Source organism: Ammospiza caudacuta, chromosome 19, assembly GCF_027887145.1.
Source record: "Ammospiza caudacuta isolate bAmmCau1 chromosome 19, bAmmCau1.pri, whole genome shotgun sequence".
NCBI classification, from domain to species: domain Eukaryota; kingdom Metazoa; phylum Chordata; class Aves; order Passeriformes; family Passerellidae; genus Ammospiza; species Ammospiza caudacuta.
The window spans coordinates 9,806,269-9,832,416 of NC_080611.1; the positions used below are offsets into that span (position 1 = coordinate 9,806,269).

The window sequence follows — 26,148 nt, forward strand, 5'->3', positions numbered from 1 at the left end:
GATTCGCCAGGGCTCCCGAAATCCTGGCGAGTCTGAGAGCCTGCAAATGTCAGCCCCGGGCCTCAGGCAGCTGCTGGGCTGTGTCAGGAGGTTCCCCGTGCACAGCTCAGCTTTCGGCCCCGTCCCACCCGGGTTGTTTTGGATTCCCACGCCCGGCCGGGCGGGCGCTGCGGCCGCCGTGCAGGGGCTGAGATCTCTTCACTTGCTGCATGCCCAGAAATAGGCATTAATAGGATGATTAACTTTTCAGCGAGGTTATAAAAACAGCTGTGTTTATAATAGTGCTGGGCCTGAGTGCAGACTGATCCTCTGATCCTAAACAGCATAATAGGCCTGGAGCTGTCACCCCACGCCTGCAGCTCACAGGAGCTCAGACATGGACCTGCCTGCAGGTCCACCAGAACTGTGAGAGCCCAGAACTGTGCCAGAGAGTGATAAAATAAGCCAACTAGTCTATTTTATTTATTTTTAATATAGTTATTTTTATTCTAAGCTTTTATTATAATAATTTTTAATTAACCTGAATTGTTATGAGTTGGTGGGTGTTTTTTTGTGGGTTCCATTTTTGTTGTTGTTGTCATTTTGCTTTTTTTGTTGTAAGGTTTTTTGTGTCTTTTTTTGTTCTTTTTCTAATGCAATATCTCTCAAATACTCATTTGCTTTCCTATCAACCAGGTTCCTTGATACCTGCAGTAACTCCAGCAGCCACCCAGCACATTCATTCCTTTCTCCAGCAGTGACTTCACTTGCCTTGAGCCCAGATTGCTGGAGCTGGGCCAGCCTCTCTCCTTCCCTTTGATATTTCAGCTGATTGTAAAGCCAATTTGATGGTAATGTCAATGCAGAGGCCACTGTGGAGGTGACATTACAATTGTGATGTCAAACTGAGGAGGGTGACAGTACCTGAATGTTAAAAGAATGGTTAAAAAAATGCCAGTGGAAAGCTGCAAATATCATTGTGTCAAGATAATGTCAGAGCTACTCCAGTCCTGCTTTATTAACACCCCAGTTTGATGTCAAAATAAAGGTGCAGAGGTGTCAGCTCAGGTTGATGAGGACAGTGTGGAGCAACAAATTAATGTGTAGGGAGAGCATGGGAAAGGGAGACAAAATAAAGTGTAAGTTAAAAAATTTTGGTCCAAAAGAAGTAATTGAAGTATGACTTGGGCTAACATTACTCTGCTTGATGTGTGGCAGGGATTGCTGAGACCCTCTGTGGGCAGAGGGACATGTGGGCACCCAGGATGGCATCTGGAGCCACATTCTTGCTGGGATGTGGGAATTGTGGGGAGGAGTGAAGGTACCTGGGGTAAAATTGGAGGGGAAGGGGACCAGGGAGGGCAGTGGGGACATGGAGCAAGGCAGGGACCAGGGACCACAGGCACATCCGTGCTGGGGCTGGCAGAGATATTACAGGCTTCCATTTAAGCCAGAACCAAGAGTGAAAGCAGAAGGACCCAAAGGGAGCAGTCTTTAAGCCAGAAAAGAAAAGCATTAAAGATGTAATGCCTTTTCCTTTGAAGTAAACTCTTGTTAAATTTCACTAGACATCAGTTGATCTCAGGAGCTGCATCTCAACTTCAATTCATTGATGCTACAAACTCCACAGGTGGAGCAGAGGGAAGTGAATATGTTTGCAAATGTGGGCACAAAGTGAGGCTCTGGTTGCTGAGACATCAAGTGCTAATGATCCTGCTTTAGACTAATTACAACCTACAAGGACTGCAGGGGTGGGAACTCATTAATTTTGTTCACTGGTGTTGGTCTTTGTGCCTCTTCCAGTGTTGGCAAGAATCACACTTTCTGTTCTCATTTAGATCCTTCATTCTGGAGAAGTTCTATGGGTTTGGTTTGGCTTTGAGTTTCCTAATTTCCAGGAAACAACTGGAGTGAAATCAGAAGTGAATAATTGATCCTTGCCTGCTGCTGAGTGGAGCTGGAGTGTGAACAGGCTCCAGTGAGCCCCAGCATGGGCAGCAGTGGCTTCCCAAGCTCACATTGCTGCAGCTGAGGTGAAACACTCCCCCCAGCCCCCAAAAGTGACCTAGAGCTGCCAGTCCATGGGGGAAAAAATGGGTTTTGTGGTCATTTGGCAAATGTAGAAACAAACCAGATTTTTGGAGGAGCACAGGACTAAAGCAAACCCTGGAAGTTTTCTGCACATCCAGAAGACCACGATACCTAATCCCCCGGGAATGGTTCCTGCAGCCTCCCTGTGTCAGCTGGTAAATATTCACATTTAAAAATCAATATCACATGAAATATAAACAGATTATTAATGAAGACCTGTTGGAAAGCAGAGAGGGCTCCAATTAATTGCACTTTAGGAGCAGCAAGTGAGGGACACAATTCTGTTTCTGTTCTGGAGAAAATGCCAGAGGAGGCATCTGAAGCCCAGCTACTGTGGTGGTTTTTTCCCTGGCAGAGGTGGTGACTTGGCTCTGCTCCCCAGCACTTGCACTCTTCTGTATTTCTTTCAGAGCAGCCTCAGCATTTACCACAAGCAGATTAACCTCACTCTGTGGCTCCCTGCTTGCAGAACATTGCTCTGCAAAAACCCATCCCAGTCAGAGTAACCCAGAGAGGGGGAGGCAGCACCTGCTCTGCTCTCAGCTCAGATGGGAGTTCAGCGAAGACCTTTCTTCAAGCAGGGTCTCCTCAGTGCTATTTGGGCTCCCCAGCCTGCATTGCCCCAGTGTGCTGAGAGCACTGGGACTGGGGAGGGGGCTGCACACCCAAAACCTGGGAATGCCACTAAAGGCACCCTCTGAAAGCTCCCTGATTCTGGGGGGCAATCATGGAACACAAGAGCTGAATGTGTGAGTTTTGGCTGGCTGCTTTATTTTTCAGTAGAATCCCACCCTGCTGTGTGTAGCTGGCCATCCCTGCTGCCCCTGGGAGTGACCCAGAACTCCCAAAATACCGCAGGCAGAGCTGGGGAAAGCGATCCTGGCCCTGTGAAAGCTGAGCTGGGCTGCAGACAGATGCACAGCCTCTCCTTTCCCTTTGGAAACAGGCACTGCCCCTGTCTGTTGGTTCTCTCATTCCAAGGAAATGCCACATCCTCTTTTTCCCCCTTCCCAAAGCCTGTTTGTGCTTCCCCTCTTCTCAAACATCACTTCTTCCAACACCCCTGCTCACAGAGGGGCAGCCACAGCTCTTGGGGTCACCATTTACCCACAGACTTGCTCATAAATGTGGGCAAAACCTTTCTTTATTTCAAAAGGAAGCATCTTTGGGCCTGAGCTTTAAATGAATTCACTACCTCGTGTCAGAGGCGTGTGAGAAGATGAATCCTGCGGCTCCCTGCAGACGTGCCAGTTCGTGGTGAGCCTGGGAGAGGTGGGCAGAGAAGGCAGCCAGAACTCATCCTTGAGACAATCTGGAGGCTGAGGAGCTGGGAGTTGAAGCTGAAAGAAGTGTTTGAAGAAGGAATCCTGTCTGTGATGCGGGGATGGCTGGGGCTGGCTGGGTGGGGAGAGGCTGCTCTGCTGCTGACCCATGTTTGGCATGTGGGGCCAGGCTTCCTTCAGGCAATATGGGAGAGATCAGGGAGAGGAGGAGGCTCCAGGTGAGCTCATAAGAAAGCTCAAAAACTGGAGGAAAGCTCAGGCTCAGGGAGGTGCTTCAGAATACTCTGGGTTGTTTTCCTCAAGGGTGGTTTGCAGTGGCCTCTGGTCACCACACCAGGCACAAACTGGGTGCTGAGACCACAGTGGGTCTCGTATGGGACAGGTTTAAGCTGGAAATGAGAAGGTTTTTCTTAATTTCCAACCAAATAACTGAAAATATCATGAAGATAGCTTATCTTGGAGATTTTGTGGTCTCTGGGACCACAAGAATAATTTAAACTCCTCTGAAATACTGGTGCCCAGTAACATGGCCAGCTGCAATTAAACAGTGAAAAATGTGAAAAAATAACCTGAAATCTCAGCTCAGAGAATTTGGAAATTAAAAATCTACATACCTTTCTCCACACAAAACCAAATACATTTAAAATGGTTTATTTAAAAAGTAAGGATTAAGTACATTATACATGGTTGTGATTATACCAGTAGAACTGAAGCACAGTGGAAATAACACTTTAGAACTGCAGACAGAAATGTAGCCTCAAGGGACATGATATATTAGCCCTTGTGGATATGTGATCCATACAGAGAGAAAAAGAAACAGAAAAAATAGTTTATTGTTAGATGTCTGGGCAGCTGAAGTGATTTCTCCTTTTACTCCTATTGTGTATGAGAAACAAGGAAGAGAGAGCTCATGGTATACCTGAAATTTTGTTTCTTGGAAAATCAAATCTGATCCAATAGCATTTTTTTTTTTTAGTTCTGTTTCTACAGTGTGTTATATACCAAAAGACTGATAATTGCTAATGATATGGTTTTATGGTATCTGCAGGCCTTGCTGGGAAATGGGGCTCATTTGTTAGATGCTGTCCAGGGAAACCAGAGAGATGTGGAAGAACAGATAATTTTTTTTAAACTATCACTGGGTGGTTTCAAAGGCTGAGCACAATCTGACTCTGTTCAGATAGATCAACCATGGAGCAAGACTGCACGTGGGCAGGAATGCTGCAAATTTTTCACTTTTGTCAGAAGCAAAGTTTTTCATGGGAAAGGACCAGGGTTTTGAGTTTTTTGAGGTTTTTGGTGGGTTTTTTATTGTTGTTGTTTGTTTGTTTTCTGGAATTATCATATGAATTTTTTTGGTTTTGGCTTTGGTTGAACAATTTGCTGCACTGCAACTTAACTGCTGAGTTTTCAGTCGCAGTCCTTGTTGTGTCACAGGACAAAAGCTCTGGTCCCTGTTATGTCCACATGACTTTGTTCCCTGTCCAGACCCCATGAGCATCTCATGATCCCCACTCCAGCTCCATTTCTTGAAGGTGCCTGCTGGAGAAGGAGCAGATGCTCCAGCTTGGACCAAATCGGGGCATCACTCCTGGAGAGCTGCTGGACCCAGCCCTGCCCCGGGGGAGGAGGCAAAGAGCAACATCCCAAAACGCTCAGCAAGACTTTCTCTGCCAAAAGTACTGCACGTGCCTCTGCAGGGCTGAGCTGGGCTGAAGAAAAACCTTGGATTTTGTCTGGAATCAGATGGGTGGTTTGAAGCACACTCACTGGAGAACGACGACTAAAAGAACAAAACCCACGCGCGAGCAAACCTGACACTGTCCACTTCCAGTTCAAGGTACATGAGATTAGAGAAACAGCCTATATCTAACTCCTGGTTTGAAAGGGAATGGTTTTATTCTTAATTACAGGAAACACGGATGAGGACTTAGTTCTAACTATTAGTTTTTTAACACAGTGGGAAACAAATAGTTCTGGGAAATTGCACTTGAAAAATACATTGACTATAATTAGATGTAAATTAATTAGCACTTAGTATGACACACTAATGAGACAGAAGGTTGGATTTTTTTTTCATTGCAAACTTCTACTTCTATCATAGCTAATCAAAGTATTTTAATATTACGAAGTCTCAAAAAGTAGGAAATAATTTATTGTTTGAAAGCATAAAGATTCTTGTAAAAAAAACCTTTCATCAAGAACTTTAATAATTTTAGAACCCTTTTATGTTGTCCTAGCCGAAAAGTAGGTAAAAAAGTTTTCTTTTCTGCCTCTGTTTGAATTTTTTTTAAAAAGCTTGTGTAACATCTTTCTCCATAGTGTGTTGATACAGAAAGTAGCACAACATTTTCTAGTTTTAAATCATTCCCATCGCTCCATTCGCTTTAGCTCTCAGAGTTCAGAGGTTTGAAAAAAGGATCCCAGCGGAGTTTTAACCTGAATGGAAACTCTTAATGAGCAGGGATGAAGGCTCCAACCCACCCCTGCCAAAATAACGATGAGGCTGTGCCAGGCTGAGGGCCAGGCAGAGCTTAACAGTGACTAGGGGAAGACTCTCGCTTAAAATTGAGAATTGTGTCTTGGTTCTTGCAAGGAGAGAGGCTTGAGTGGGTTTCTCTGGGGGGAGAGGGGTTCAACTTCCTTTTTGGGATGTTAAGGCAGCTGCTCTGGGATATCCCTGGAGGACTTGGTTCCACCAGCTGAAAGCCTCGTATCCAAACCACCACTGAGTCTCTGGCCCTGGGGCCATCAGAGGATAAATTAAGACTAAAGAGGTTTTAACAGTTTGGCTGAGATCTCCCACTACCAGTGACCCAAACTTTCCAAATTATAGATTTTTTTCTTGTGGAGTGTTCTGCTAGCAAAGATTTTCTGGGCAAAGATGATGGGGATATTCAAAGGAATCTATAGGAATTAGATGCTCCTCTCTCACTGCATCTAATTCATCTGAGGGGAATCGGGCACCTCATTCTCATATGGCTTGGTCGAGTGGTCACTAAAATCAGCATGAGTACTATTAAATGAAATTACCTTTGAGTCAGGCCATCGAGCTTTGAGATCCAAGCCTAAGTATAAAAACTGAAAGCAGGAATTTATAAGAAAAGAAAATAATATTCAGACTCTTTTAGAAACAGACAGAAGCAAAGGGTACAAATTAGTTCCCTCCTTACGTGATGCATAGAGTTTGCTGTGGGCTCTCTGCACGTAAGTAGATGCATCATTACAAAATAAATTAAATTAGGTCGAACCACCATTTCCATCTAAAAGCAACTATACCTTGCACCATGCGGCACTTAATTCATAATAAAAAGAGTTTAATAAATATCTCATAAACGGTGATTATTTTTTTCTTTTTTTTTTTTTCTTTTTTTTTTTTCTTTTTTTTTTTGTTCTGTTTTAAAAAATACAAAGTTGTCATCTGCTCTGCTGACACTCGGCTCCCGTTGCTGCAGGAAAGTTCGCGAGTCCGGGCGCGTTCTCGTCTGGTTGCTCAGAGATCTCCGTTTCCCATTCCCTCTTGGTTGCTCAGAGATCTCCGTTTCCCATTCCCTCCTGGTTGCTCAGAGATCTCCGTTTCCCATTCCCTCCTGGCTGCTCAGAGATCTCTGTTCCCATTCCCTCCTGGCTGCTCAGAGATCTCTGTTTCCATTCTCTCCCGGCTGCTCAGAGATCTCTGTTTCCAGTAGCGTTAGTGTTGCACTTGTGAAGCGTCAGGGAATCGGGGAATCGGCGGCGGCTCTGCCCTGCTCCCGCCGCGCTCGGGCAAATCTCCAGGGGCTCCTGACAGCCAGCACTCAGCACCTTGCCGGATCAGGCACTAGGGCTCGTCGAAATGAGAATTCAAGTTTTCTAAACGTTAGGCAAGAAATGATGCTTGCGAATAGGCTCAAGTCCCACCTGCTTTAATCTGTTTCCCTTTCCAGGTGTTTCAAGACGCACCCACCCTCTGCTCCTCGGCCTGTGTTGCCCCAAGGGATGCCTTACACCAGGAATGGGAGACCCCCTTCCCACCCCTATCAGAGAGTATCTAATGCTCAGTACGTGGGTGCTCTGCGGTTTCAGTGGCACAGGTCAGTTTTAGAAAGTGTTGCCTTCAAAAATATTTTCTTTTTTTTTCTTTTTTTCTTTTTTTTTTTATTTTGAAAGAGGCAAAGCTTACACCGTGTTGAAGGAAAGTGGCTCACTTGATGAGTAGCTCATTTTTATCCTTGGGCTTAGTTATAAATTATATTTGCAAGTTTGTATTAAGGGATGTCAATATTAGAAAAAAAAAAAGTACGACAAATTTTCTGTAATCCTTTAAAACACACTGGTGGCCAGTCCTTTGCAGTTTCTCCAAGACTGTGTAGACACTACAAAAGTGCAGGAACATGAACTGCCTTCATCTTGTGACACCAAGAACGGAAATAAACAAACTCCAAATAGCTTCAAAAAAAGCTACGAGCGTGTAAATATCTTTATGTTGGTCCAGAGGATCTCCACTTGCTACCTCAACACATGCCACAATTAAAGAGGTGAGAGGGTATTTTAACATCACTCCTGATAGATCCATTCTGTTTGGGCATCTCTTCAAAAAGCACGAGGGAGGAAGGTACTTCACACTGGCGTCGTTCTCCTGTTGACCATGTTGACGTGGAGTCCTTCCTTAAACTCCTTCTGGAGGAAGTTGTGGACCTGCAGGAAACTGGCTTCTTGGTCTGCGTTGTAGCTGGCAGCCGTGGTAACCTTCAAAGGCTCCCTGGAAAGGGTGTACATGGAGATTTCGTTCATGGGGATGGTGCCTGCTATCTTCATGCCAACTGGAGAAATGTCCCTGGATGGAGAAGGCTCCGTGGAGCGGGAGCTGGATCTGGACCTCCGCCTCCTGTACCTATAGCTTGGCATCCTGGCATAAGGAGAACTGGAAGAAGTCTTAAGGAATTCCCTCTTGGTCTTAAACCTCAGCTCTTTGTTCTTCTCAATATAAATGTTCACAGCCAGAACACCTATGGTTTCGGCCACGATAAAAGACAAGGCTCCAAAATAAAAAGACCAGCCATAGTTGTAATGGTTCTTTTTGTCCTCATCTCGCTTGTCACTTGGGTCACCTGCATTGCTTGATATGTAGACAATGATCCCTATGATATTACTGAGACCTGGAGGAAGAAAAACATAAATCAGTGTTTATGTGGCCGGGGAGGTAAAATTTAAGCCGTGTTACTTTCTGGACCTGAATGGTTCTCAGACTGGGACAGAGAAATTTTATTGCATTTATTTACTCTTACATTTATCTCAAGGATTCATTTATTCCTGAAACACAACCGAAAGATCAACATATGGAGCACGTGTGCTCACATGGATCCCAAAATACTCAGCAGGACTTTTCCCCATCTCTTTGCTGCCACAGTGGAAAAGCAGCAGCTTGTGGGAGCTCACTAATATTGTGAGCAGGATGCTAACATCCAGAAGAATGATAAAAATACATTTGGAGCTCAGGGCTATGGCTGTTCACCTTGATCAAAATAAATTCTCTTCCACCTTGCTGAATTTTCATCTAAATGCTGCATGCTTAATCCAGGCTGCAGGGAGAGCTATTAACAATGGGGCTGACTCTCTCAGATGTTTCTAGTGTGAAAAACGGGCTCACCTATCAGAGGTGAATGTTTTCTGCCTTCATATTTAAAAAAAAAAGGCCCTAGGTATAAGAGATGCCTGATTCATCTAATATTTAATACATTTTAAATAGTGTAAAACATGCTTGTTACTGAATTTCACTTCTTTCTACAGGAAAACCAAACGCTTTTCTAGAATATACTTATTGTGGGGCTTCAGGAGCATAATTTTGTCTTGAGAAATTTGCCTGCTGTGGTGCTGTTAATGCCCTCAGCCCAGGAAAGGGATGCAGGGAAAGCACTGCCAAGGAGCTTTTCCAGAGTCTTTTCCACCTGAAAACAGCAGCACTTCTTAAGAACTCAATTTAAACAGAACATACCTGCTGCAACAAAGAGAATCCCAGCGCTGAGAATAATGTTGTTTTTGCTGTTGTAAATCCTTCCTGCTCCGACACAGAGTCCTCCCAGCAACAGCAAAATTGTGCTTAGGATGGGGAACACGCTGGAGGCACGGACGATGCCTGCAGGGACACAGGTAGGGAGGGAAGACAGAGCAATCATTCTGGGTGCCTCCTCGGGTGCAAGTGTGGAGATTAGAGTCTCAAAAGCCCTGATTTTTTCCTAAAATTGTTATGAAGAATGATTTAATAGAACCAGAGGATTGTTAAGGTTGAAAAAGACCTTTTAGATCATCAAATCCAACAGTGAAACCAGCACCTCCACTAAACCATATCTTTGAGTGCCAGCCACATCCACACATTTTTTGCACATAGTCAGGGATGCCAGTTCTAGTGCTTTATAAGCCTTTCAGCAAAGAAATTTTTCCTAATATCAAATTTATTATAATTTTTTATTCCTTTTTCCTAGAATTATCACTGATTCTGCATTTCTGGGCATGTTTTTGGGACGAGGGAGCCATGAGGTGACCAGTGTGACAGAGACTCAACAGAGTGGCTTCAATCTTTTGAGCTTTCTCCCAGGAAGTCCAGCATTATTGGCATTTTCTGATGCCATCGTGTGCAGAATATTTCTGGCAAAGCATGAGGTAAGTGACAGTAAGACCCAGCAACACGCAGGGAGCAGCAGTGAAAAATTCATGAGCTGGCCATGAACCCTACAAGGTTTGGGACAGCTGCAGCAGAAGGATCTGTTCCGTGGTGCACACACAAGGTGAGCAAATTACAGCTCTTGAAGTCAGCAGCATCCATGTTGCCAGCAAGCACAGCTAATAACCCCTTTTTCTTTTAGTGGATATTAAGGACACCGAAACCTTTCAGATTTCTAAGGAAGGAATTTTAACAAGTGTGTTTTAGATGTTTGTGTTTAGTTCTCTGACAGCAAAGTAGTCATTTAAAATTCTCCATGCTTCAGTCCATTCATCAGCGTATAAAATCCCCCACAAAAATATTAAAACACCACTTCAAGCTAGCTTTCAAAGTCGGGTCACAAGAAGACAGAGCAGCAATCGACAGGGAAGCGGCAGGGAGGGAACAAAAGGGCTGAGAAAAAATAAACAAGCATGAGAAGAGAGTAAAAACCAAAGGGGTAAAAGCTGCCAGGGGTTCCTGAAAGGCAGAGTGAGGAGCTGAGTTTTACTGCTGTAGAGAGAGGATTTATTTTTTGAAGAAGGGGAGATAAGGCTCTGAACACTGCTGTGGAAAATGGGATCACCCTGAAGCCGGGGAAAGGCGAGGGCACGGAGGGGAGCCCCGGCAGAGCGAGGGGCGCCAGGCTGGGGGGATGCCAAGGCGAGGGAGGGTCAGAGGCTGCTGTGACAGCGGCATGGAGCCCCTCAGCACCGCAGGGTGAGCGGAGAGGAGCCGGCGCCATCTGGGCCGTGCGGGGCCGGGGGCGCAGCGCTGCCTCCGGGCGCATCCTGCTGGCTGCCGCGCTGGGAGCGGCAGGAACGGGCAGATGTTCCAGCTGCTGCTTTCCCATTCACTGCCCATGGCCCTGGCGCTCCCGACTCACTGAATCGCTTCCTGACGATTCCCCTGGTAACTGGTGGCAGAGCTCCAGTGGCTGCGGAGGGACGGGGATGGGGGCTCCGCTCACTGAGCCCCGCTCCGCCCGGGGCTGGCTCCGGACACAAACCCAAAAAGACAAAGGCAGCGCCTGCCTAGGAAGCTTCTGCCTCTATCGATCTGTAAGAGCGAGAAAAGTCCATCCTTTCCCAAACTGGCAGCGTCGCTGCACGTGTCCTTCACAGCTGGGGCATTTTCCAGCCGGATCTGAAGCCGGGCCAGGCGGGCGCATTGCTATTCAGGCAGCGTCTGGCAGGAACTGCCAAACGCCACCGATGGGAGTGGGTGGAAGGGCTCTGGGCAAAGCCTGCTGAGAGGTGAGAGCCTGTTCCCTTGGCCTGGGTGTATTCCTACATGTGTGCTAGGAATTAACAGCACTTGGCTTTTGGGTCAGTTTTTTCAGTCAATTGTTAGGAAAAGATTCAAAGTCAGTCTCTGCTGCTGGACTTTAGGGCACCCCAAATCTCTGTCTGTCTGTTTTTGTGCCCTAGCTAAAGGCTTAAAATCGCCTCTGGCCCACCCTTTCTGGATATTGTTTCCTGCACTTTATGGTCATGCTGTTTATAATGATTTCAGTTAAATCAAGGAGCTTTCCCAAAAGCTTCAGTAATATCATTGGAAGGAGCTTTGGTCAGTGATATCATTGGTCAGACGCACCAAATATATGGGATGGGTTGTTCTATTTGTTCTATTTCTACTAATAAATTTCAGAGACAATTTTTCTATACTAGGTAATTAATGAGAAGAGAAACAAAACACACAGTGTTCTCTTCCTGAAAAATTCCACAGTCTATTTCTTTCTTACAATGTGTACTTTTAGCTCTGAAATTTCAAAGGAAGCTCATAAGGTACCACGTAGAATTTACATATGTCTCCTGATACTGGTAATATAGTGACAGCACATCAAAAAACATTAAGGCAATCTGGTTTTTGCTTTCTCCCTGGCTTTTCTCCCCCCCTTGTTTACCGTCCTGTCGGTTTGCATCGCCTGCTGTGCACCGCTATGTGCGGTGACACCTCCTCCGGTGGAGCCGCTCCTCCCCATGGGGCTGCAAACCCTGCTCGGCTCGGGCTTTTCATCTCCGCAGAGGCGGGAGCCGAGGGAATGGCTTTGCAAAGAGGATGCTCTGACACGCAGGGAGGAAGGGCACGAACGTGTGGAGATGCCCCCGAAGCGGGGTCCCCCTGCTAGGAGCAGCAGAGCCCCGACATCCCCAGCGCACAGCGAGGATGAGATGGATCCCCCTCCTGCCAAGGGAGAGGAGCCGGTGAATCCGGGCTGGATGGGAACAGATCGGGTTTGGTGTGACCAGAGAGAGCAGGGAAGGAGGAGAGGATGGAAGCAGGAGAGAGGGAAGGAGGTGAGAGGGAAGGAGGAGAGAGGGAAGGAGGAGAGAGGGAAGGAGGAGAGAGGGAAGGAGGTGAGAGGGAAGGAGGTGAGAGGGAAGGAGAGGATAGAAGCAGGAGAAAGGGAAGCAAGGACAGGGAAGGAGCAGACAGGGAAGCAGGAGACACCAGGGAAGCAGGAAAGAGGGAAGCAGGGACAGGGAAGAAGGAGACACGAGGGAAGCAGGAGAGGAGGGAAGAAGGAGAGGAGGGAAGAAGGAGAGGATGGAAGCAGGAGAGAGGGAAACAGGAGAGGAGAGAAGCAGGAGAGAGGGAAGAAGGAGAGAGGGAAGCAGGAGACACCAGGGAAGGAGGAGACCAGGGAAGCAGGGGAAAAGGAAGCAGGAGAGAGGAAAACAGGAGAGGAGAGAGGCAGGAGAAAAAGAAGAAGAGAGGGAAGCAAGAGGCGCTAGGGAAGCAGGAGAGAGGGAAGCAGGAGAGAGGGAAAAGGAGACACCAGGGAAGGAGGGACAGGGAAGCAGGAGAGAGGGAAGCAGGAGACAGTGAAGCAGCAGATAGGGAAGCAGGCACAGGAAAGCAGGGACAGGGAAGCAGGAGACACCAGGGAAGCAGGGACAGGGAAGCAGCAGACAGGGAAGCAGGAGAAAGGGAAGCAGGGACAGGGAACCGGGGCACGTTTGCCGCTGGGGATGCGGTGGCAGCCCGGGGTCCGTGCTGGCACTGGGACATCTGCTGCTCACTGGGGCTCTGCTCAGGCACGTGAGGGGGATTATTTTAGACACACAGATGGGAGTGTGTTGCCACGGGGAAGGTTCAATAGGAAGGGTCTTGTCTGAGCTCCTCTGCACGTCTCAGCTTGTCCCACACTGTTGTTTGCTTGGTTTTGTAGGGAGCAGCTTGAACACCAAAGGGCAAAGTCCAAACTCCTGCCTCTACCCACTCCCTAGACCAAAGTTTCCCAAAATCAGTCATTTTTGTCACTGATTTTCATGGGGTTTTGAACCAGGGCTCGATCCTGCAAACATTACAGTGTTTGCATTTCTCTGAAGCCCAAATTAAACTGGGGGCTGTGGAAGAGGCTGAGACCCCTCACGCTGCTGCTTCAGGAGCACAAAACACATGAGTGTGGGTGCCTTTGCCTAAGCCAGGCAGGAAAAATAAATATTAGTCCCAACATGTCCCTCTGAGAAACTGTGCCAAGAAATGGCCAGAAATAGTGGAGAATGGAGCCAGTAGACTGCAAAAGTGTTGCAGAGGGCAAAAACAGGACAGAAGCTGTCACATCACTGTGAAACAGGATGCAAATATCCTCCTGTCTTAGACAATGATTTGGTCCCTATTACATATAGGTATGAGCTCATCTCCTCTGGATTTAGACATGTTACCTTTCAGTAAACTCTAAATCAACTCTGTCCATGGGAAATTGCAGTTTTCTTATCAAAGTTAAAGCCAAGGAGCCTTGTCTCCGTGCAGACTCTGTGAGGTGAGCTCTGCTCTGCGGGGGAGACACCTGAGACTGATTTTGCAGAAGACATAAAGGGTTAGACCAACTTGTTTTTAAGATCTGTACTTAGTCACTTTTGCAAACAGCTTTTAGGAACACCCGTCACAAGCACACTTAGAAACAATTTACCAGTCTCGTAGCTTAACGTGGAGCTGGAGACTGTTTTTCCCAGTTCTCACTTTTCCATATAAAGAAGGCATAATGTGCTTTTATCATGATGCTACTTAATTCCTCTTTCCTTTTACTAATGATGTTTGTTTCCTAAAGCTGACTTGGCATCAATTTAACATTAGTTCCAAGGCTTTTTATGAAAGATAAATGCAGCTGTGCTCACACTCTGCCTTTGCCTGAGCTCTGAAATCGTGTCACCCGGGTGCTGTGACTGATCTAAATCGACAAGAGCAAAGAGGAAAAAAACATCTGGGTTTTCTGGTGAGGCAAACTTTTCAGAGATTTTTTTTTCCCTTATTCATGTCTTAGCAACAAGAAGTTGTTGCCCACAAGTGAGCAGAAGGGCAGAGTGGTTCTCTAAGTGGTGTTGAGGTAATTAATATTGTAATTGAGGAGTTCTCTGCTTTGCCAGCAGCGTTGTTCTGTGCTCCCTGATTTCCCAACACCTTGTGAGCTGCAGTTCCTCTCCCTGCTAAAGGGCACTGCTTTCAGCTTGGCTGCTCAGCTCTTTTGTTCACGAGGAACAACAAGGCAAGGAGTCCTCTGGGGAAGGGGAATCTAACTCCAACTTTGCAGGATTCATGGTTGGGTTCCAAGACTTGCCATCAGCTGAGAGAATGGTCAGGTGGAGGGGATGAAACAACTGCCCTGATTCCCAGACCCAGGTTGGTGGGTGGAATCCCTTCTGGGGGTAATTCCATGCCAGAGTGGAGCAGCAGTGGCTGGCTGGCCAGGCAGAGAAGCCATGGCCCTGATCATGCTGGGATTTTGCTGTTAGCTGCAGAAATTTCAGCTTCCTTCCTACAGTGCAGTGATTTCACTGCAGGGGGATGTGGCTCACCAGCTGCAAAGGCTGAGGCTTGAGTAAGGGTTGGGTTTAAGCATTTGGTAAAGCTTCCTAGTGGGCTGGAACCCACTCCTCAAACCTGTTTTGTTACACTAACCCTATAAATACTCCCTCTGTAAAATATCCTTGCAAATCTGGGCAAGATAGCTGCAGTTTTCATTTGAAAATTTGTCATATGATGTTTAGACCATCTGCACCAAAATTGTGAGCATTCCCCTGGAAAAAAATCCTTGAAACCCCATGGCAAGAGGGTTGGAACTAAATGGTCTTTAAGGTCCCTTCTAACACAAACCATTCCATGATTCCATGACCATGAGGTGGGGTCCCCAGGGGTGACGGCTGTGTCAGCTGCTGCATGAACTGGACACGTGGCCCCACTGGGCTGTGCAGCCCAATTTGGGCCAGTCTGCAGTGAGTAAAACTGGGGTTGCCCTCTGCAGAAGAGAAGCCCAGAAAAGCCCCATCTGTGTGTCAGGTGTCAGTGCTCACTCACGGAGAAGGTACTCTGAGCTGTCGTGGTCGTAGTCATTGTCCTCAGGGAAGTGGTTGATCCGGAAACAATGTCCTTTGTAGATTCCTGGATGGAAACAAAGCAAACAGAACCCATAAGGAACACAACCAGGCAAATGTGCTTTTTTAAACCACCTCTAAAGTAATGAATTTTGGGCAGATTGTCTGAATGAAGGGACAGCCAGGATTCCTGGGCTCTTTCCTTCAGCCACTTCTATCGTCCTCTTGAGATTTTTAATCTCTAAGTGCTTCACTTTATCAGTGCTGTGCTTATCTTACAAGCATTCTGAGTTTGCAAAGCTTCTTTTTGTTCCCAGAGTGGCTGTCAGGCTGGGTCCCTGCTCCATGGCTGGGGCTCTCAGGGCCAATCTCGCTCTCATCACCCTTCCCATCTCACCCCAGTGAAGTGCCAGTAAATGCTGAATTGTCTGAGCCCTCTTCAATTACTCTCTAGGCTGCAAAAACAAGTCCATAAATCTCTTCCTGCTGCAGTTGAAGCCCTTATGTCCCACTCAAGGTTGGCTCAGTTTTTAATGGCATATTTGTTTAGCTAACTGGGAGTAAAGTCAGGGCACAGCATGCACTCCTGATGCACTCCTGATCCCTGGAGGGACAGCACCAGAGCTGGCTGGACAAACCCCTCGCTCGACTGGACACCTCAGCACTTTGTCCGTGTAGGTAAAGCTGTCCATGAGCATTTTGTGCTCTTTGCTGTCACTGTTATCCACAGTGTGAGCTGCAGCTGGGTCGCTGTGGCACAGGGAGCTGCACGGGGAGCTCTCCCCAGAGAGCTTCCTGCAGGAGCGAGCCCTGAGCTCTGATTGTGCCGTACTGCTTTCATTATTCATTAACCAGAGCTCTCCTGCTCGGGAACACATCACCCAGGCTGAGTTATCCCTGCACAGGAGCCTCAGTGCTTACAGCTCGAGCTGGCAGAAGGATTTAAAACCCATCACTTAATACTACTTTAACAGAAGCACAGCTGCAGTCTGTAGGATATAAATGTGGATTTATTTCACTACCTATTACCAATGATTACAAAAATCTCAAAAGAATTACTAATCCAGAGGATTTAAATTGCACCCTGTGAGTGTCAACTGCAGGTTTGCTACTACAGCACATTAAATTCTCCCAGTAAATGATGTATCAGCTCTAATTGCAGCAGCAGCAGCTCAGGCTTTCTCTGCACAGCACTTCAAAGGCTGTGGGGAACAAGATGCAAGTGGCTCATGTCACATCTGGGAGTGACACACCTGTCCTGGCTGCCAGGTGGGGAGAGCACTGCAGCTGGGCTGCTCCTGCTGAGCCTGTGCATCCACAGGGGCTGCTGCTCCTCAAGGCAATGCAAAACTCACATTTTAAAGATGCCAGTGTTTATTTTCATGGCAGTTCACACAATCACCCCCAGCATTACAGAGCCTCTCAGACTGGATGGTCATTTCACTGAGTCTGTCCATTAAGGTGTGCAATTTACAGGAAATACATTCAACAGTGTGATTTTTATCCTCTCTATTTATTAAGGAAAAAAAAATCTAAATAATTTTCCCCATCCTAATTTCTGTGGAAATAGGCTTCTCAATGATTGTGTTGTGTGTGTATGGGTGGGGCCACCTCAGTCTGCACACCTGGTCTGTCTGTAGGTGTTGTGTTCTGTATCCTCACACTGACAGAAAGCAGGGTTAGAGGAAATAAAGGGTGAAATTCCTCCCTGTGCTCAGAGAAGCTGTGGCTGCCCCATCCTTGGAAGTGTCCAAGGCCAGGTTTGATGTGGCAGCCTTGGATAGTGGAAGGTGTGGGTGGAACTGGGTGAGCTTTAAGATCCCTTTAAACCCAAACCATTCCATGATTCTGTGGTCCTCCAATAAATCTAAATAATTTTCCTCCAATAGTAAAATAAATAATAAATTTCCTCCAATAATAACCTCCAGTAAAGGTTAAGGTAATTGGCTGAATTTATGCACAGTTATAAAAGTATAAAAGCAGAGGTATGGCAGGTGACTGAGCTGCAGGGCAGGCAGGGAGAGGCCTGAAGGAGGGAGCTCAGTGTCCCCACCAGGGGCTCCTCTTGCACGTTCCCAGAGTGTGGACATGGCAACAGCCCAAACAAACACCTCCCTCCAGAAACTCAACAGGTGAGGAGTCTGCAAGACTGAAATGTTCTCAAGGCCTCTTGTGTTGCAGCACTGATGGACTGGTGGAGGGCTTTGGGCTCTGTGAAATGGCTCAACGTAATTAAACTGCTGAGTGAAATGGGCCCCTCAGCAGAACTTTCAGAGAGGCCATGAAGCCATTCCTGCCCCAGCAGGGCTGGAATGCACCAGCACTGATGAGACCTTCATTTCCTGGCTCTTCTATTTACAGCCTCTCACATGAAAGAGTATGAGCAAGACTAGCAGAGGTAAAAAAACAGGCTAATCAGAGGTAAAAAACAGGTTAATCACCTCTCTGCCCTGCCCCCATCCACCCCAAAAAAATTAATCTGGATGAATTTGAAAGTTCCTTTTTATTTTCAGTTTTTAGGAATACTGGGATTGGTCATTATTAATTGGTCATTATTTATCTGGCTAATTTATTATAGAAATTGGAAATGACTGTGAAATTTGGACCTGTATCAAAGCCTAGGAATTCAAAATATTCTCCCCAGTACTTTTTATGTAGTTCAGACCAGAGATACTGGTTAAGGGTCTTCTCTAGTGTCTGTGATGTTTGATAGCCAATAACAGCAGCAGACTGAATAACTTTTTTCTATAAACTTAACAAGTGCAATGTAATTCAGCAACAGCTTATTAAACTCTCAGTGAGGCTTGAAGTTGCTATCAAGAACTCTCGTGATCTACACAGCGTTGAGGGCTCTTTCAAGCCACACAGTATCTGAAATAAAGGCTTGCTAGGAAAAGTAGCAATACTTCTTCATAAGGATGGACTTTGAAGTTCAGAGTTGGCAAAAATTAAAAATTCAAATTTGGCAAAAAATTAAAAATTAAAACTAGCTGGAGAAGCCAATGAAGCAGCGGTCAGCTCTAAAAGGTGACAGCAGAGTCTGAGTTGTATTGATACATAAAAAATAGGAGCAAGTCAAAGCTGGGCTTTGGTGGGATATTCATCTCCATGCCCTGGCATGTAAAGCAATGCATAAAGAATAAAACTCATGGAATGGCAGAGGTGGCAGAAAAGGAAAACCTCAGTTAATCCCAGTAACAATCATTCTGCAAGCACCTGCACGAGGGCTGAGCTGTTTGAAGCTTTTCTCCAAGGCTTCTCAGGAGCTGCCCTGAAGAAATGTGCAGGCAAACGTGGCCACAGGTCCACACTCACCGAGGAACACAAAACCATTTCCCACCAGGAAAGGATGGGGGACAGAGATTTTCCTTCTTGCCTGAGTTTGGGGATACAGTCCCTTATATCCTTGGGAGAGGAAGATGGAATATTTAACTCCTACTGCTGTACCCACTAGAGAGAGAGATAAATAAACTGCAATCACTGCCTAACAGATACTAAAATATTGAGAAGCTCTTCTGGATACCTCTTGAGAGTGAGATATAATATCCCACTGAGATGCTGTAAGTATTACTTCTTTCTTTGAATGATTACTGATACGTTTTTAATGATGCTTTTAGAAATACAAATATTAGAATGCATTTTTTCTCCTCATAATAGCAAAAACTTTGTTCTGAATTTTGAGCCAGGACTTCAGGATCTGCATTAATGATAATGAAGAGGTAAATTTTCTGAAGTGCTGTTGATGGTGTTAGAACAATTTTTTTTTCCACTGGTTGCAGCATACTTAGCTGGCAATTAGGAACTAAAAAGCATTTCTGACTTGGTTCTGCTCTGTGTTTAAGGGCTTCTCTGGCAAGGTTAGTACTTCCCAATCTCACTAAGTGTTGTTCAGACAACTATAATTAGAGTGTGATGTACTCAGATAACATGATAAGGGAGGCGACTGTAGTGCCTAAGTGAAGATTAAGCTTTGTTTTGGGCTTTGAGATCTCAAAATACATAGAGATTTCAACAGCAAATCAAAGTAGTGATCCCATATTCTGATGACATACTGCCTTCTCCTTGCTCTTTCTCAAATAATCCTTTAATAATCCTGCCTCTACCACTGCAGATTGTTCTTTGGGTTTTTATTTTTTGATGATTGTGAGTGAAGATTAATGCTTAGGATGCAAATGCGTATTAACTTGGTAGCCATGCATGATCCTGTTATTGTCCATACCATCAGCCATGTCTGACAACAGCCATTTCCTGTGGTTAGTGTTTATCAATGCCAACATTCCCTGATGCCCTGGAAGTGTTTGCACAAACCAGCACTGGAAAACAGCGTCCTCAAATGTCTGACAATATTTGTCAATACAAGGCTGTAGTTTTGTTTTCTCCCTGCCCTAATCTTGAAAACTCTACACAACAAGATCTTCCCATAGCACTACTGCTGTGTTGTCATTTAAAATAGGTTTCCAGCACTGCAGACTGGAGCAGCTCTGCAGCAGAGGGCCCTGTCTGCAGGGGACTTCTGTCAATAGGGATTTGTGTCTGCCCGTGCTGAGCAGGGCTGAGGGAGGGAAATCTGATAGCAGAGGGGGAAGAGGGGCTGGGCTGCTCCCTCCTGCTCCATCACCTCCTGCACCCTTAACCCTCTCAGCTGCCAGCCCTCCTTATGCAGAAAACACTGGGTTTGGGACCTGGTGGAGAAAGGTGGAGAAGCCTTTCTTGTTTCCTCAAGACACCAGACATTTGCAGTGTCTTGGCTCAAACTCTCCCCTGCCAACACACCCCATTCCTGGAGCTCTCCAGCAGCTCTGGGGCACACACGTGCATGCACACTATTAATATATAGTGTGAAGCAGGGGATTCTCCCAGTGGAGGTGCATGGGGGGGATGGGAGCTGTGAATTTCAGCTGCAGAAGTGGCCACTTGGCTTCAGCAGTCACCTGCAGGCAGGTAAATACACCCACAGCCATCCAAAAAACCTCACCAAGCAGCCCATTGCTTCCTGGCAAATGTGGGACTTCTGGGATGGTTTGGAGACGTGGAATGAAATTATTTTCAGGATCATTTCACAGCAAGTGCTGTCAACACTTTCCACTATCCTAGGCTGCTCCAAATCCCACCCAACCTGGCCTTGGACCCTTCTGGGATGGAGCACCTCTGCTGTTGGGGGCTGACTTCTAATTCTGACAGGAACAATTTTACTCTCTGAGCAAAACATTCTTGGGTTTTTTTCTCTGTTGCCTGTGGAAACAGGGAATACAAGTTGCAAGGAGCTGACTGTATATTAAAAATAAGGCAATTAGTAAGGTACCAGGGGAAATTTGGACCAATGGTTCTGCTTGTTGCATCTATTCTGTGATTAAATACTGTGCCTCGGTTCCAGAGCCAGCTGTCAGCCTGATTTACTGCAACACATGAATATCGAATGGTTAAATGACAAGTTTTCTGAATACATCAGCACAGAGAGGGCTGACTGACAGACAGAGTCACAGACCACGAGGAAAGTGTGACAGCAGAGTGGGGCTGCTGTAACAGAAGTGGCCTGAACACAGTGTCCATCCCAGCACCTCGTGCAGGACTGGCTTTCCTTAATGGCATGGCTTTACACTTCCCTTGGACATCACCTCTATTTATAGGAGTGAGAGTGTCTCAGGGCTGGACTCTGCCAGGGCAGAGGAGAAACAGTTGTGTATTTTCTTCCTTAGGAGGATTTCTTTGCTGACAGGTTCTGAAGCCCTTTGCTGGCTGATTTGAGCAATAGTGAGCAAAGGAGATCAGACATGCCAAAAAGTGTTCATGTCCACAAAAATATCTATGTGTGCTCTGTGTTCATTTGTTTGATTTTCCACCAGCACAGCTCCCCTGTCTCACTGGGCTGACACCACAGCACATGCAGCTGCTGCCTTTGCTTTCCTCTCATTCCTCTTGTCACAAAATAACCCTCGAGAAGAAGAATCGAGGGTGCACCTCCTTTTGCTTTCAAAACTTGCTTTGTGGTGCTGTTGGTCAAACAGGGGTTATTCTACTCCTGAGCTCTCCCCTCAGACCACAAGGAGCAGCAATAGATATTTTCCTGTAGCTCGGAACTTTGTGTGTTAAGCTGTCCCAAGTTTGATTATTTGTCTCCTGCTGCTTGCTGAGAGTTTCACAAGCCTGTCCTTAAGTTACTCCAATGAGCACAGCTCGCACGGACCTCTGCCTGGAGATGTTTAATGCTGTCATTATAAAAGAAATCATGAACTATTGATGCAGGTCATGTGCAAAACACACCTCATGTGAATTTGCTTCTCCACAATGCTGCTGTGAGCCGCCTTCATCACCGTGGAGGATGCAGCCAGCAGAGGAAGAAGCCTCAGGAGGTTAAATACACATTTATTGGGTGTTTGCCTTTGAAAAAAGTTTGGCTGTTGTAAGAGCTGGAAACTTCAAAGCATAGGCTGGTTTTGAGACAGATTCTGTCTGACACCCTCGGAGTCCTGCCAGTCCTGGAAATTTGTCCATATGACAGTTTGTATTTTTGTTTCATCCTGAAGATGAATTTGATGAAGAGCACTGCTCGTACCTGGGTTATTGCCATATTTTTGCCAGGGTAGATCCTGTGTTCAGAGAATGCTCAGGACATAAAAAGAGTAGGAGTTTATTCCCATAACTGTGGGCTACCCTGGTGCCATGGGCAGGACAAGCTGCCTGTGTGTGTCATGGTCAGGCCAAAGCAAATTCAGCTCAGCTGAGTCTTTAAATGGAATCCATCCTTACTCTTAACCATGTTTCTCTACAGGTCTTGAGACTGTGAAAAAAAGAATATTTTATTTCACTTATAGAAGGCCTTTTCTTCTTTATCTTTCATTCCCTACCTCAGAACTCAGTTGTTTCTCATTGCAGTGAGTGGAGCTGCCTCCTTTTGGGCCAGATTCTGATTTTCTTGTACTGGGCTCCAATCTGTCTCACCCAGTGATATCAGAATCTGGCCTACTCCCTTTTGTTTGCTTCCCATCTACTTCCTGGGCAGAAAGACAATTATTTTAAAATGTAGAAATGTATGAAATTTGCCCCACTTTCTTCCTTAGGAGCTGTCATCTCAAACAAACCCTTTGGGTTCTTCTTTTGATCTATTTTCAATTGTCTGGTGGGCAAAGCAAAACTCCTCCTCCAGTCTCTTATTTTCTTATCTTCTGCTGTGACATGAATTTCCCCTTTTTCCAGTCCTCCCCCTCTGCTGCCTACAGACCTTCAGCTGCTCGGAGCTGCCTGGCAGTGCCCTGGTGCCAGGTGAGGAGCGGCCACTCAGGACTCGCTGCCTGTCCCATTTTGCTCCTCTTTAAGGCTTTTAAAGGCAGAACACCTTCCCGGTGTGCTCGGCACCTCGGGAGGGCTCCGAGGAGCTGGAGGAGCTGCTGGAGCAGCTGCTGCTGCCCACGCACTGCAGAGGAGCTGGGGCTGGCAGGCAGCTCTTGCCTGGCCTTTATTCAGTGCTCCCCATTCCCCCCCAGCCTGGCAGGAGCAGGTTTTCTCCAGGAACAGGTCTTGGTTTATCTTGTCATTGATGTGCTCACTCCATTCTCTTCCTTTCACGTAGTAAGTGCTCCCTCCTGTATTTACTGCAGACTTTCTGTGAGAGAAGAGTCTTACACCCCACTCTCCAGTATTTAGAATATCCTAATCTGCTTTCCCCAGCTTGCCTGCACTGTGGCAGTGCTTGATCTGGTTCTCTTTGCTGCCAGCAGCCTCTCCCTGGTGCTCCTGGACACAGCCCTGTGTGCTGGAGGAGAGGCTGTCACAGCCCCTCTGCCAGCCCAGCCCCACAGAAGGAAGGCTGTGCTGCTCTGTTCCTGCATTGCTGTTTCTGCAGCTCTCACACTGCACTGGAGCTCATGCCTGGTGTGGCCCCCTCTGCTCTGAGTGCCAGTTCCAGACTGGAGAGGTTCCTGCTTGGGCAGCTCGACCTTCTTGGCACAGCCACCCCTTTTTGAACATTCCTGAGTTCTCTATGGCCTTGGCTGATCTCCTCCAGGTGCCAGGGGATGCTCACTGTTTCCCAAGGAAGATGGTCCTATGGCAGAAGGGGTACTTTGTTTAGGAGATAAAAAATATCCACTGCTCATGGAATGACAGAATGGTTTGGGTTGGAAGGGACCTTAAAGCCCATCTTGTCCCAGCAACCTTCCACTGTCCCAGGCTGCTCCAAGCCCCATCCAACCTGGCCTTGGACACTTCATGGATGGAGCACTTCTGACTTCCAATTCTGGCAGGAACAATTTTACTCTCTGAGCAAAACAGTCTTGGTTTTTTTGGCATTCTGCAATCCAGGATGCACCAACACTATTTCATACAGCCTGGTAAAGCATCTCTAGATTCTGGATCACCTACACCAGAAGATATCCCAGGAAACGCCTACAGAGGCTCAGTCACTTATAATTCATGTGGAAAACACACAGCCTCAGCAGCTGACCTCCTGTTTTCAGCTGGGCAAATATCATCAGAGATGTTGTGCATTTGTATTTCTGTGTAAGAAATGAACAGATTCAGAGAAGATGCTTTGCCAAAGATGCCTTTCATATTCTATGACAGCCTTTTGTTCCATTATAAGATTTTGAGACCTTGAGGGATGTTAGGAAACTCGTGGCAGCAAAACTCATTTCCCAAAGATTCACCTCACCTGCACATCTGGGAGCTAATAAAACACATCACAGTGTCTGGCTGCTGTCCTTTGAATCCTCTTCAGTCATTACAAAACTGCTGCCAAAAGTACCAAGTGTCCTTGTGCTACCACAGTGAATACCAATGGTACCAGGGAAAGGCAGAGTAGGGGAGAGTTGCATGTTACATCTTGGTTTAGGCTCCTCACTTTCCAGTTTCTTCAAATATTTGCCTCATAAACCAGCATTTTGGTCATAGAATTCATGACGGAGGTTATTCAGCAGTGCTCCTGTCCCTTCCCAGCTGCCTTTCCTTGGCCAAGCAGCAGATAACAGACTGTGCTGTGGAATTCCACAAGCCTTGCTGATGGGTCTTCCTACTACAATTTGCAATTTTCTCCTTATCAACCACATCCTCTTGTGCTGCTCCTTGGATGGCAAAGTGGGGCAAATTTCAGGGGATTCTGTTTTAGTCTCTTTTGTTGCTCCTTTTTACAAAGCTTATTGAGGGAATGTCTCTGTGTTTTCGAGGGAGAAAGTCTGACAAACTTCCAGCCCTGATGTTCAGTTTGCATTTTGTAAATCAACAGCACAGGGAAACAGGGGCAATCCCTCAGGCTGGGTATGTCGTGCTTGTTTTGGGGCAACACTGGTGATGCTGCTGGAGGAACATTTGTGTTCAACACTGGTGATGTGAGGAACATTTTCAAGTCAGACACGAGTCAGGCCTGCCACGGTGAGCGTTCTCATGGCTGGCTCAGCCCCAAGGAACTGTCAGCATTCCTGGTTTGTCGTGGGGTTGCTAACTCACTTCTCTGTGTCTGCTTTTCTCTCCACCAGCCCAGCCCACACTTGCTGTGTTCTGCCTTCACACCTCGGCTCGTCCTGCATCTCCTGCCTCAGTCCTTTATCCAGCAGCCCAGAAGTTTATCTCACCACTCACTTCCATATTTTTCCCTGCTGCCACTTTGCTGAGGCTGTTTCTGGGTGGCTGATATAATCCTCCTCATCCTTTTCAAGTGAATTTGGAGCTTGGACAGAAACCTCCATTAGAGTTCTGTAGCTGGCTTTTCTACCTTAGCTAAAATTAGTCTAACACTTGAGGAGCTGGTGTTGGCTTCTGAGGTGAGAGCCTTCATCCATCAGAGCTCGGAACTGAGAGTCATCCTCTGATGAGTTTCCAGCTCTTACTTACATTCTGGCTCCAAACACCTTAATTTAAAGAGGTACTTTAGTAACTGGCAGTGCTTTTGGCACAATATATCAGAGACTGAGTTGTTTTTCACAACTGTGAATGGCCCCACAGGGACCATCACCGCCCCAACACCTCAGCGTGGGAAATGAATGGTGCTGGCCTGAATCTAGCCAGGATTTGCACCAAAATCTGCTCTTTTCCCCCAGTATTCTTGACCCTGAGATAGATTCAGTGGTACTCCAGGGAGGCTGCTGCCAGTCCATCAGACTGTGAGAGGGCTGGAGTGCCAAACTGCATCGGGTGCATTTCTGAGAACAGGCCCTCCTTCAGCCCGGTGAAGTTCATATGCTGCAAAATGACAAATCATGTTTATTTTCACAATGTCAAACCATGCCTTTTCCCTGCATCTGCACAATTGGAACCAAGTTTCCCTTAAGGGGCAGTTTGGTTTTTATCCATATGGTTTCCCTTCCTTTGATAAGTCATCAGTTCTCCCTCATTAACCTGCGATCAACCAGGGCTGGATGGCTTCACCTTTGAGGATCACAGCACACCTGCACATCCTGTCCCATGGCTTGGCATTTCCTGGGGGTGGAATTCAAGCAAATGGACATTGATGTCTCTCCAAAATCCCTACTGAGTTTGTAATTTGAATCACTGTCATGGTCACCTCTGGGGTGCTTCCTGAACTACCTGAAACACCCCCAGTGCAATGTGGGATGCTCAATCCCCTCTATTTTCTTCCACTTCAACTTTCACATGTGCACAACCTCCAGTTGTTGCCTTACTATTCTTAATTTCTACTTTTAGACCCTCTTAAACTGCCATTTTCTCCCCCATTTTCTGAAACGTTTTCATTTCACACCAGGCAAGGTTTATAGCAGCCTAAAATTTAAGAAAAAACTCTCCAGAATGAGGACCTGGGAAATCCTTGGGGATGTTTGGGGTAGCTTGCACAGGGTGTCTTCTTCTCTGA

At 46.5% G+C, this 26,148-nt stretch overlaps 1 protein-coding gene across 1 annotated transcript in view; it reads right to left on the minus strand.

The window, feature by feature from the left end:
* Nucleotides 1–6,912: 6,912 nt before the first annotated feature.
* CACNG4 (calcium voltage-gated channel auxiliary subunit gamma 4) overlaps nucleotides 6,913–26,148 on the minus strand; it is a 42,108-nt gene continuing 22,872 nt past the window's right edge. The window contains exons 2-4 of the mRNA XM_058817293.1: nucleotides 15,334–15,417; nucleotides 9,328–9,468; nucleotides 6,913–8,491 (exon numbers count right to left, since the gene is read on the minus strand). Of these exons, the coding sequence (XP_058673276.1) occupies nucleotides 7,953–8,491; nucleotides 9,328–9,468; nucleotides 15,334–15,417 (764 nt within the window). The 3' untranslated portion in view covers nucleotides 6,913–7,952. The remainder of the gene's footprint in view (nucleotides 8,492–9,327; nucleotides 9,469–15,333; nucleotides 15,418–26,148) is intronic.